Source organism: Phycodurus eques, chromosome 8 (genome assembly GCF_024500275.1).
Source record: "Phycodurus eques isolate BA_2022a chromosome 8, UOR_Pequ_1.1, whole genome shotgun sequence".
NCBI classification, from domain to species: Eukaryota; Metazoa; Chordata; class Actinopteri; order Syngnathiformes; family Syngnathidae; genus Phycodurus; species Phycodurus eques.
The window spans coordinates 18,803,555-18,817,078 of NC_084532.1; the positions used below are offsets into that span (position 1 = coordinate 18,803,555).

General features: G+C 43.3%; 1 protein-coding gene across 6 annotated transcripts in view; it reads right to left on the reverse strand.

Annotated features, from left to right (window-relative positions):
- Positions 1–13,524, reverse strand: part of elavl4 (ELAV like neuron-specific RNA binding protein 4) — a 114,634-nt gene that overhangs the window by 50,639 nt on the left and 50,471 nt on the right. For 5 of the 6 annotated variants that reach the window (XM_061683217.1, XM_061683216.1, XM_061683215.1 and 2 more), the window contains one exon: positions 1,931–2,177. In XM_061683217.1, the coding sequence (XP_061539201.1) occupies positions 1,931–2,177 (247 nt within the window). Of the gene's footprint in view, positions 1–1,930; positions 2,178–7,039; positions 7,116–13,524 lie in introns of those variants that run through there. The other variant, XM_061683220.1, reaches the window with a different exon arrangement.

Sequence of the window (13,524 nt, forward strand, 5' to 3'; positions counted from 1 at the left end):
TTTAACAAGTTTAGGTATCGAGGATGAACCAAATTTATAATTAAGGTTCTGAGCTAAAATTGTTCAGAAAACTCAGCTCTACTGACTGTTTTTTTGAAAAGTATGTGTTTTATTACTGTGGTTGGTTTGCAGCGGTGTGGAACTCAGATGAATCATAAAGAGAGATTGTTTAAATAATTTCTACCTGTCATACAGCGCAAGTGCAGTTTCCAGATATTTTTTTGTCACATTTAAAAAATATTGCAATAATAAAAGGGAGCATTTTTAATCGGCTCCTTCATTTTTCAGGTATTCTATGCATCTAGGCGGCACGGCGGACGACTGGTTAGCATATCTGCGTCACAGTTCTGAGGACCGGGGTTCAAATCCCCGGCCTCGCCTGTGTGGAGTTTGCATGTTCTCTCAGTGTCTGCGTGGGTTTTCTCCGGGTACTCCGGTTTCCTCCCACATCCCCAAAGCATGCATGGTAGGTTAATTGAAGACTCTGAATTGCCCATAGGTGTGAATGTGAGTGCGAATGACTGTATGTTTATAAGTGCCCTGCGATTGGCTGGCGACCAGTTCAGGGCTCTCGCCCGATGATAGCTAGGATAGGCTCCAGCTCACCCGCGACCCTTGTGAGGATAAGCGGAACAGAAAATGGATGGATGGATGTATGCATTTATTTGTATGTATAATTTAGTGTTGATCCAAATTGAGATGGTTAGGCTTGAGCACATATCTACGCTTTGCTGAATGCGATCCTTGAATGAGTCTTGCTGAATGTAAGGCAGCAAACAGTAGGCTCATACTCGACAGGTTTGAGCAGGTTTACAGCGACTCGGTTTACATGAAAACTCTGCCATCAGCCGGCTTCCTAGCCACCTGGAAAATCACATTTAAGGGGAAAACCGGGTGGAGGTAGACGATGGGGACAACATCAGCCAGTATGCCAGTTTTATTTTGGTACACAAGAGCCTCCATTATCCTAGTGCGTCTGACTCCATTTTGTGGCCTATTACGATAAAAGAGGGAAATGACTCTGAAGAGAAATAACAGAGTATCCTCGAAACTTGGCTTGGATTACTCTGGTCACTGGCTGCAACACATTTGTTATCATTCCCAAAACTTATCTTTAGGGCAAATTAAATTGAGTGATTTTGTTCACAGTACGCATATTTATTCCAGTGTTGATGTCTTGTTTGCCCGCCTGCTATCCAAACACTGCTTGGTGATCGCTGCTGCCTGTTTGCTGTTTAATGAGATTGTCAGAAGAGGAGTGTCATCAGAAGAGGAGTGTCATTAAGTAGGAGCTAAAATGAAAGCCATTATGGAGCATTATCCAAGAGATGCACCCGTCCCACCCCCCGTGATCCATCTGCCATACGGCCACCCACACTGCCACCACGATGAGATTACTGCCATGATTAGCGGCAGGAGGCTCTGCTTAATTCAAACAACTCTGGAGAACGTGGCACTTTGCTGCATTGCTGAGTCGCACAGCTTAAATCCACATGGTGGGCAGAGATGTTGCAACGTGCAGCTGTGTCAACTGTCTTTACTGATTTTCAAGAAAATCAGAGCACATACAAAACTACTTTTAGAGTAGTTTGGCTTGGTGTTTTGTAATGATACTACATAAGTGATACTCCAGCATGCTCCACTAATGTATGGGAAGTGTAGAAAACCCCTGAGCTGTTAAGTAGTTTCTAGTACAGTGAAATTGCTGACATGTAGCTCATATTCAACTGAAGCCATGTCCACCAAAACAATGCTATTTTAGAAACTTTTTGTGCATATGTACAAACTCATTTCTGAAATATTTTAATGTACATGTAGATATAAAGCTTTGCATTCTTATATCTGCAGTGCCTGTCTGTTTTCTGTGTCTGGAGTCTTTAAAAGCTAAACCTAAGTAACACAAAACAGCACAGAAGTCTCCATTGTGTACCTGTGATCTTGTCGCGAACCAGTTTGCAGGATTCGATCTCGCCAATGCTACCGAAAAGGCTGCGGAACTCCTCCTGGGTCATGTTCTGTGGCAGGTAGTTGACAATGAGGTTAGTCTTGCTGTCGTCATTTGTTGGCCCCGTCTGCATGGGCGAGGGGCAACCGCGGTTGTTAGTGGTTGGCCCGTTGGCTGTGGTGCCTCCTCCACTTGGTCCGTTTGTCACTGGAGCCTCCATGTTACTGATAATCTGAGAGGCGAGGTAGAAGAGAGAGATGGGGAATAAATGAGAAGATGGATTCATTACGAGACGACGAGATTGATGTTTCTTTAACGGGCTGACAAATGCAATAAAAACACATTTTAAATCTTTAAAAGTTGTTTCTGTTAACATTTACAGAAAATCAATTTTTGCTACTCTATTGTGTTATACTAATATGCAGTGTACAACTTTATTCATAACATGGCCAAAAAACGAATAGAAAAGATTTTCTGTTGTTGATTATGTATCTTTTGGCTGGAAATGACACGTGTGGCAAAATAAAATATCTATCTATCTATCTATCTAATATAATATATATATAAACAAAATTCCACTTTGTCTTATTTCCATAGAAAATATACTCATTAAAGTTCTACAAATAACTTCATTGTATACACTATTCTTATTTAAATCAGCATACTTCTTTGGCATGACAACTTCAGTTACAATCAGTACTCTAGTTTAAACATGAGGATTGTTATTCAAAGGTGTAATCACATCAATGTATTCTACATATTAGCAACTGGGGCAACCCCTTAGCCAGATACTGCATTGATCTGCTGCTGCTGCTGTGGCAGAGAAAAGTTCAGACTCTTCCTCTCGGGTTTTGAAGAGCATTTCAGGATCAAAGTGTTCTCAGAGTAACTGTGAACTTGCGTAAGTATGTGAAAATAAGCTAAAAAAGGAGGAGAGTCAGAAATTGGAGGAGGAATATTTAGGGTGCTTTCGCACCAGTGCCTTATAATGTGTTTTTAAATACACTTGTCACCTGTCATTAAACATTACCCTCCAAGAATAAGGGGTGGAATCACACATTTGCATACAATCTGTAAATGTGTGTGTCTGAGGGGGACAACCTGGAAGACGCTCTGCTCGACAACAGGGAGGCAGGTGTTCCCAAACTGAGGATCTTAGTTTAAGTGCAGAATGTCTATTTTACAGCAATACATCATGTATTAGTAAGTGATAGTCAATACAATTCCAGTTATTTTATTCAATGCATTCCTCGTTTTTTCCTATTGCACCCATTCTGAGATCTTCAATCATAAGTTTGCATTTTGTTACCATAAAATAATACCAAAAGTTTTAGCATGACATCATACTAAAACACCATTAGGATTTTAACGGATCCAAACCCATTGTTAAAGTCATTGCTGCGATGGCGCCCCTGTTTACTCATTCAGGCGTATCTATTTTTAACTATTCGGAAGTACACACAGGCAGAATGAACTTGGAAGTCGACAGAAAAAGCACACCCACTTTGTTTCTATTTCTGGATTAATGAAAAAAACAGAAAAAATATGCTAATTATATACCTTAAAAATGTGTTAATTTTTCAATTAGTTTGTAAAGTTGTGGTGAACAGTGAACTCAAAGCTGCAGCATGATTATTTTTGTAATTATTAGAAATGTATTATATAAATAAAATATCCATATTTATACTACAAAATTTTAAATAACAATACAATACATATATCCATGTTTAATAAATACATGAACATTATAAAATATAATGACAAATTATTATTATTATACATCCATCCATCCATTTTCTGAGCCGCTTCTCCTCACTAGGGTCGCGGGAGTGGTAGAGCCTATCCCAGCTGTCATCGGGCAGGAGGCGGGGTACACCCTGAACTGGTTGCCAGCCAATCGCAGTTATTATTATTAATTTAAATTTAAAAAAAATATTTTTTTCTGTCACCCACAGGTGTGAAATACTGCAGTACTGGTATTGACTTCATTTTCATTAATTGTATTTAATTATATTTGGAGTAGAAAGCAATGTATTATTATTTTTTTTAATCAGCACAATTACAACTGGGAGCAGATAAGATTGTTTATATCGTGTCAAGGATCCACATCCTCACAAAGCCATTAAACATTTTATTAGATTATTTTTAGATTTGATTTTCATTTAGAATGTTGGCCTTGCAACTACTGCGGACCTCTCAATATGCATTCACACACACAGACACACACCATGGGCCTGGACTCATTCCCCCAGTGAGGCATCTTAATTTAGTAAACATACATACACGCGCACGCACATGCACACAAACACACAAAACAGGAGAGAGCAATGGGCCTGAACCCACAGCAAGAAGGAAAAAAAAGACAGAGATGTCTAAGAGCTCAAGATGTGAGCTGCATGCAAATTGTTCTTTTGACAGTATCCTTCCCTGCTCGCTGCTCTACCACAACAAAGACAGCCACAGTGTGAGTGATGGTGTGTGTGAGTGCGTATGTGTTGGGAAAAAAACAGAACAGTATGTAACCATAACACAGTTGACTGAAGAGGACCTTATTATTAAATATGTTTTCATTCCCTGCTGAGCTGCTCCAGTCTATCGCAGCCTTTCAACTCGATGGGACACTTTTCGAGAAGTTTGCACACCAAACTGGCTGCCTGTAATTAGCAAGGACCAGCCGAGCCTGAGCGGACATTTATATGTCCCTGCATGTCTATGGCCACCAGCATTTGTGGTCCTTAGGACGCCACTTTATTGTAGTAGTGAACACACTGGCTACTGCTCCTCTCGTGCAGTGGATCTCCGAGCTGTGGACAGAAGTCACTGTACATCCTGCAGAATATACAGTAATACACTCTCAGCTACAAGCCTTTTGGTGTAGCTTCTTCTACTTAAGCTACAATGCATTATAAAAAAAAACAACAACAACAACAACAACAAAAAAAACACACATTCCCAATTGGGCATTTCCGAATTCACCTATTAGCAGCATTTTGTGGGGGAGCGTGTCCTCTGTTATTTGTGGAAAAAGTCATATGTTCCATTTATTTTAACGTGGCAAAAAAGTTTAAAAAAATTGTGGTAATGTATTGTCTCTAGTAACCTATGTGTGATATTTATATATTTTGGATTGCAGTGTATTTTTAATTGAGACAACCATTACTCTTGGCCATAAACAGGCCAAAATAACCCCATCAAAATAGTTGCCCGCTCAACCAAACTTCCATGGTGGAAGTCAGAAGGTTGTTTTGTGTCTAGGTGGAAGTTCTGCAAACACACACGCTCACTCCTACTCCCTGACCCGCTCATCCAATCACATATTTAACAGCAGTGATGTTAGATTTGTGATAGACACGTGTGGGAGCAGGAGTGGATAGATAAGATGGCCGCCCATGTCTGCTGCAGCTGCTTTGACTCACAATAGTTTCGCCATAATATGACAAAACACAGCATTAAAACCAGTGGAATCCATATTAACAGCTCAGCGGATCATTGCTCAACCTAAATACGACTGCCAGTTTGTGCTGTCACTGCATGGATCCAGTGGTTTCGGTTCAGTAAACACAAAAGTGTTAACTCCTAGTGGCAGACGGAGCAGTTTCCCACCTCCACAAGGCCGCTCCAGGAGCGTCGCCATCATCGATGTAAATCTTGTAAATGTTCAGTTTTACACGGGACCACACCGCCACAGTAATTCTTCATCATCATCAGCGCGTACGAACATGTACTGTACATTATGGATGTGAGTGCTTAGCTGTAAGCTGTTTACTGTTCTGTTATTTTAAAGGTACAGCAATGTTTAGAGATGTTTTTAATGCTAATGAAGTGTTTAGGGATCATAGTTTGTGGTACATTTTTGGTTTAAACAATTAATATAGACAATTATAATTGCTTTTCGGGGAGCGTCAATTATTCATGGAAATTCGCTATTCATGGTCAGACTCAGTCCCTATTGCCCACTCTAGTTTGATTATCTTATCTTATCTGTGTCCTGCAGTCACACACTACTCACTAATACAACATTGATGGAAAAAAAATAATAATAAGCACCCTCGTTTCTACAGTTTGTTGTTCATTTTCAATGTCTGGTACAACTAAAGGTACATTTGTTTGGAAAATATGATGACAACAAAATGTTCCTAGGAGTTTAATTTAAGAGCTGATATATAGCCATTTCCTCTGGTTTTTTCTTGATACCAACCAAAATCACTGGGAATACAATTAAGCTTAAGCATGTGAAATGGGACATCAAGTATTATGGAAACAGCTGCATTTTTGTCGTGTTCATTCTATTCTTCAGGTAATATTTCTTTAGTAGTATCAGGCATAAAAATAAAAGAACTTGAAAAGCAAGGGTGGTCTAATACTTTTTTCCATGAATGTATACTTGCTTGCACCTGGCGTGCTAAAACTGCACTTCTCTCTCGAGAAGTGTGGTGGCTAAAAGTGTGGGCTGTGACCAAAAGGCCCCAGAATCGATGCACTGGACAAACACAGGGATTGGCATCCCTATCCCCAAGAATTTCGACCCTTGTGAGGATAAGCAGTAAAGAAAATGGATGGATGGATGGAATATAGCAAATACAGTGCTGTGGAAAAAAAAGGATTTTGTAATTCTTATTTTTTTTCATAGTTTCCCTGCTTTAATGTTCAAGATGTCACGATTCGATTTTCACTGGTCCCAGAAGCAAGCGGAGGCTGAGAGGTTTGTGGAGACAGGTTTGAGCAGAGACACATGGAACGTCGGATGGATCTTGAGGGATTGCGGGAGTTTTAATTGAACTGACGTGGGATTGATTATTTTAGTGATCAGGAATGGACCAATAAAGCGCGGAGTGAGTTTGCAGGATTCCGTCTGGAGGTCACGGGAGGTAAGCCAAACGGACTGACCCACCTTGTACTCAGGTGTAGGAAAGTGGCAAAGATCCGCAAGCCATTTGTTCCTCTCTGCGGACCGGATTAAGGCCGCCGTGACGTCTTTTCAAATGGCCTGGACCCTTTTAAGGTGATCCCTTACCGCGGGAACTGCCACCGCTTGCTCCTGTTCCCTAAATAATGGAGGTTGGTAACCGTAGTAGGCCATGAACAGAGACATACCAGTGGCAGAGCTGGTGAGGGTGTTGTGGGCATACTCAATCCATGGGAGAAATGAGTGCCAGGAGGTGGGGTTGCGTGCGGCAACGCAGCAAAGGGCCGATTCCAGGGACAGATTTGCCCGCGCCGTCTGGCCGTTGGTCTGTGGATGGTATCCAGAAGACAAGCTGGCTGCTGCGCCCACCGCTTTACAGAACTCCTTCCAGACAAGGGAGGAGAACTGAGGACCTCGGTCCGAGACGATATCGATGGGGATTCCGTGGAGTTTGAAGACATGTTGGACAAGGAGGTTAGCAGTTTCAAAGGCAGAGGGCCGCTTGGGTAGGGGAATGTATTGGACGTACATAGAAAATTGATCGATAATAGTGAAAATGATAGCGTTACCTTCAGAGGGGGGTAGGCCGGTAACGAAGTCAAAGGCGATGTGGGACCAAGGGCGGCTCGGGATAGGTAAGGGGTGCAGAAGACCAGCTGGGGGCAGGTGTGAAGTCTTCCCTTGGGCACAGATGGAGCAGGCTTGGACGAACTCCCGGGTGTCTTTTACCAGGCTAGGCCACCAGAAGTATAAACTTTATAAATTGGATTGTGTGGGTGTTACCGGGCTGACAGGTGAGTTTTGAACTGTGGGCCCACTGGAGAATGTCAGAATGTGCCGAGTCGGGTATGAACAGCCGGTTAGGAGATCCACTCTTGGGATCCGGTTCTGTCTCTTGAGTACGTTTGACAATCTGCTCGATTTTCCAGGTGGCTGCCCCAACGAAGCAGGAGGACGGGAGGATGTTTTCGTGTTCTGCAGTGCTTGAGGGTGGTGAGAACATGCGAGACAGAGCATCAGGTTTGCTGCTGCGGGATCCAGGGCGGAAGGAGAGGCTAAAATTAAATCGGCTCAAGAAGAGGGCCCAGCGAGCTTGTCGGGGATTAAAAGGTGTTTGGCGGAACAGAGGGAGGCAAGGTTCTTGTGATCAGTCCAGATGATAAACGGTAAATCAGTCCAGCCAGTGTCTCCACTCCTCCAATGCCCAGATGATGGTCAACAGCTCACGGGTGCCAATGTCGTAGTTCCGTTCAGCGATGGATAGACGAAGGGAAAAGAAAGCACTGGGATGAAATCTTTGGGAAGAGGGGTCCCGCTGCGAGAGAACGGCCCCTGCCCCAGTGTCCGTGGTGTCAAACTCCACCACGAACTGCAGGGAGGGGTCGGGGTGTCGTAGGATGGGAGAAGTGGTGAAAAGGGTCTTAAGTTGGTCGAAGCCTTGGGATGCTGCCAGGGTCCACTGAAAGGGAGAGCTGGTGGAGGTAAGGCTAGTGAGAGGAATTGCGACTCTACTGTAATTGCGGATGAAGCGGCGGTAGAAGTTGGCAAATCCAATGAAACGTAGTTCTTTGCGGTTGGTGGGAGTGGGCCAGTTAACGGCTGCATGGATCTTGGCAGGGTCTGGTTGCAATTCTCCTTTGGCAATGATGTAGCCTAGGAAGTGTACAGAGGTGAGGTGGAATTCACATTTTTCGGGTTTTACATACAGACGGTTTTCAAGGAGGCGCTGGAGGACTTGGCAGACATGAATGCGGTGTTTTTTGAAGGAGCGGGAGAAAATGAGAATGTCATCAGGGCCAGGTCTTTACTGAAAACAGGGGCGAGATCATGATATTCTTCAGGCACCCGGAAGAGGTCGACTGGGATGGCAGGTGGTGGAGCTTTACTGGAGGGCGGCATGGCAGCACGAATGGCAGTGAGGGCTCCATCCAGTGAATGATAAGTGAGTCCACTCTATGGTGGGGTTATGCTTCTTGAGCCAGGGAATTCCGAGGACTAGTGGGGTCTCAGGGGAAGAGATGACAAAAAGAGGAATGTCCTCACGGTGACTTCCAGAGATGAGCAGGGTAAATGGAAATGTTTGGTGGGTGACAGGGGAGATGACTCGCCCATCCAGGGCTGTGACTTTCTTCGGTGAAGGGAGTGGTTGGAGAGGGAGTTGGAGCTGATGTGCCAATCCTTCGTGAATGAAGTTGTCTTCTGCACCAAAATCTATAAGAGCAACTATGGGTGTGTTGTGACTGGGACCGAGAATGCAAGCGGGAACGGTCATACGGGAGGGAGAGCTTGGGGAAATGGTGGTTCGCTGTGGCGCTCTCGGGTCGTGGTGACCCTGCCTTTTGGTCACAAAGGGCATGTGGCAATGAAGTGGCGTGATTTGCCGCAATAAATACGCAGACGCTGGGTGAAACGGCGCTGACGTTCCTGGGGGTCTAGGCTTGTGCTACCGAGTTGCATGGGCTCAACTGGTGCAGTGGGGGGTGACACAGAGGCAGTCGGAGGTGCAGAAGACGGGTGAGGGGCTCTTTCCCGTAACTGGTTGTCAAGGCCAATAAGCGATATCGAAATGAGATCCTCGAGTGAGGAGGGCTCGTCCGAGCAGCGAGCTCGTCCTGTAGCTGCTCTGAAAGACCGTTCTGGAAAATCCCCCTTAGCGCGGCATCATCCCTTGCGCATTCACCCGCAAGTATTCGGAGTTCAACTGAATAGGAGGCAACGGAACTAGCGCCCTGAGTGAGCATAAGGAGGCGGCGAGTGGTTTCCCTGCCCTGAACGGGGTGATCAAAGACCTTCTTTAGTTCGGCGGAAAAGGAGTTAAATGACGTGAGTACTGGGGAAGAGTTGTGCCATAACGTGGTTGCCCATTTAGCTGCTTCACCGCATAGGAGGTTAGTGACAAAACCAACCTTGGCTTGTTCGGTGGGATAGCTTAACGGTTGAAGACTAGGGAACAATTTAGGATGAATTGGCTGCATGCACCTAAGTCCCCAGAGTAGGGCTCGGACGGAGGAACATGAGGCTCTTTATACGGGAGGCGGGGTGGCTCGGAGGCTATGGGCTTGGAGGAGTACTTACGAAAGGGTCGTTGAATTGTATTTTCGAAAAGAGGAGGGAGACTTGTTGCGTGAGGGAGTGTAAGGATTCCATGATCTCTTGAAGAGCTTTGTCCTGTCTCCCTATGTGGATGCCTTGGAGGGTGAGTGCATGTTTTAACGTCTCCGGGGTTGCTGGGTCCATGGGTGGCCAGAGTATTCTGTCACGATTCGATTTTCGCTGGACCCAAAAGCAAACGGAGGCTGAGAAGTTTGTGGTGAAAAGTTTATTGAAGAGGATATGGAGATTGATCCTTGAGGCGTACTGGCGGGTGGTCGAGACAGGGAACGTGTGGCAGGCGGTGGCGTGAGCAGGTAGGTGGCTTATTGATGTTGTGGAACACGGCAGGGAACACAGAAGGAGCACTGAGGACAAGGAAAAACATGGAGGTCAGAAGTGTTGCGAGGACTGGCATAGCTTACGTGTTGGTCAGAGAGCCGGTGTACCACGGGAGAACGTTAATATTCTGGCAGTGAAGTCTCGGATCTGGCAGGCTTAAATGCAGGCACAGTAGAGTGCTGATTGGCAACAGGTGCGTGGCCAAGGTGGTGCTGATTACTGGGAAAAGAGAGAGGGGGAGAGAGAGATAGAGAGAGAGAGAGAGAGAGAGAGGGGCGCAAAGCGCCACCCAAGCTCCAACAACGGAACTGCAGGGACAGACCATGACAAGATCCATCCATCCATCCATTTTCTATACTGGTTATCCTCACTAGGGTCGCAGGGGTGCTGGAGCCTATCCCAGCTATCTCATCAAACACATCTAAATATAAGAAAAAAATAACCCCAGTAAACATAAACACAGTTTTTAAATGGTGATTTTATTTATTGAAGAATACAAACTATTAAACGCTACCCAAGTAATTGCTCCGAAACAAAATAACTGGTTGGGCCAATCTCAGCAGCAACAACTGAAATCTGAACGTTTTTGATCACTGGGAATGGGTCTTTGAGATCACTGAAGATATTTTGGGCCACTCTTCCTTGCAAAATTGTTTTAATTCAGCAACACAGGAGGGGTTTTGAGCATGAACAGCCTTTTTAAGGTCATGCCACAGCATTTCAAAGAGATTAAAGTCCAGACTTTGACTAGGTCACTCCAAAACGTTTTTTTTTTTTAAGCCATTCAGAAGTTGACCTGGTTGTGTGTTTTGGAATTTTGTCTGACTGCAGAACCCAAGAGCAGTTCGGCTTGAGGTCACAAACTGATGGTCGAAAAGTCTCCTTCAGGATTTTCTGGTCAAGAGTAGAGTGCATGGTTCCATCAATCACAGCATATTGTCCAACTCCTGAATAGATAAGCAGCCCCAGACCATCACACTTCCACTGGCATGTTTGAGTGTTGGTACAATGCTCTTTTCCTGAAATGCTGTTACATTTACGCCAGATGTAACGAGACACACAGCTTCAAAAAAGTTCCACTTTCATCTTTTTAGTCCATAGAATATTTTCTCAAAGGTCTTGGGAATCATTCAGATGTTTTTTTTTTTTTTTTTTTTGCATAAGTAAGATGCAGAGGTTTTCAACTTGGAACTCTGCCATGGATCCATTTTTGCCTTGTCTCTTCCTTATTGTTGTGTCATGACCTTAACTGAGGCCAGGGAGGCCTGTAGTTCTTTAGATGTTGTCCTCGGTATCTTTGTGACCTCCTGGATGAGTTGTTACTGTGCTCTTGGGCTATTTTTTGTAGGCTGGCCACTCCTGGGAAGGTTCACCACTGTTCCATGTTTTCTCCATTTGAGGATAAAGGCTCTCACCGTGGTTTACTGGAATCTTAAAGCTTGAGAAATGACTTTGTAAACCTTTCCAGATTGATACATGTCAATTACTTTATTTCGGGTCAGTTTTTTTAATTTCTTTGGATCATGGCACTTTATTGCAGCTTTTTGACAACATCATCGGACAGGTTCTAATTAAGTTATTTCTTGATTGAACAGGTCTGGAGGTAATCAGGCTTGGATATAGTCAGTGAAAATAACCTCAGCTTTTCAAAATATATTCGTAAGCCATAGTTAATTCATGATTAAAAAAGGGGGGCAATTACTTTTTTACACATGGCCATGCAGCTGTTTTTTCCTTAATAAATAAAATGACTATTTAACATCTGCTTTACTTAGGGTATCTTTGTCTAATATTTACATTTGTTTGATGATCTTAAACATTAAAGTGGGGAAACTATGCAAAAAATATACGACTTTGAGAAGGGGGCAAATACATGTTCATGACATTGTATATCATCGAATAGTGGCCTCTGCTCTCACAAATGTGTATGTGGTGATCAGAGGTGGGTAGTAACGCACAACATTTATTGTGTTACATTTACTTAAGTAAAATTTTGGATAAATTGTACTTTTAAAGCAGTTTCAATGGAACATACTTTTTACTTTTACTTGAATATTGTTTGTTTGTTCAGAAGAAACACTACTCCGTTACATTGCACTGCATTCTGCTCGCAATTCTTATTTCTCATTGCTTGTTTGATCTATTTGTTTTGGTTTGTCAGAGAGACTTCTTCCTCGGACGCTTTCATATGACTGTTCCATCAATCCAAACGTAACACCTTGCACAGTTTGACTCCATTTCACCAATCAAACTGAGTCACACAGGAGGGGTTTTCAAAATGACTATTTTACATTAAGCATGGCAGAAGTAAAAGAAACAACAGAGTTGGACTCGCAGAAGAGGCAGAAAATCCCTGGTCTCACATTCAATCTATGTTTACCGTAGACTATGATAAAAAACAACTATGTCATGTGCTGCAATCTTTGTCTGCCTAAAATTTTCACATTTTCGACTACCAGAACGCCACTTCAAACTTGTGCTGTTTGAAGAGTGTAAACAAATGTTATTTAAAAATCAAAGCAAATTCAACCTTTGGTTGACATCAACATATCTCTGAGGTTGTTTTGTCAAAATACCCCAAGGATCAAGAATGATCCTATACTTTATACACCCTATTTTTTGTTTGACTGAAATTAACCAGTTTTGAGGTTTTTGAGCTGGGGGCTGCATCTTGAACGGAAAGTAGAATAGGGCTGAAAGCGAGCTCATGCAAATCCCCAGCAAGGACTGCATTTTCCCTCCTGGAGTCAGCACTTCATCACCAAGTCAGCATTTCATCACAGAGGTGCTACATTACACTTGGCAATTAGTTTTAGCATGTAGCGTACACATCGCCAAACATCACCCACACTGTGTCGACAAATTCACTGAGTAATCAAATTTGTGCTGGTTATCAGAAGCTAACACAGTTAGCTAACAATATTCTGTGGCGCCTACAAGACTCAATGCAGATCTGCTTAGTTTTTGGTTTTGACGTAGTGTTTCACACACTGTAGCCCACGGCTTAAACTGTCAGATCTTTGCCCAGCCTAACTGGTTATGTCATGGTCAGAGAAACCTGGTGTGGGTATGTTTATTATGTAAATTAGCCAAATTGTGATGAAACAATTTGCAAAATTCAGGCTCTCTCACAAACACGAAAAATAGTAGTTATAAAGTCAGATTTAATCAATTCCCTTTTAAAATTGCCTCTAAGAATGACAATGTTATTACATAGCTTTACTTTAATGGATGGGCTCTA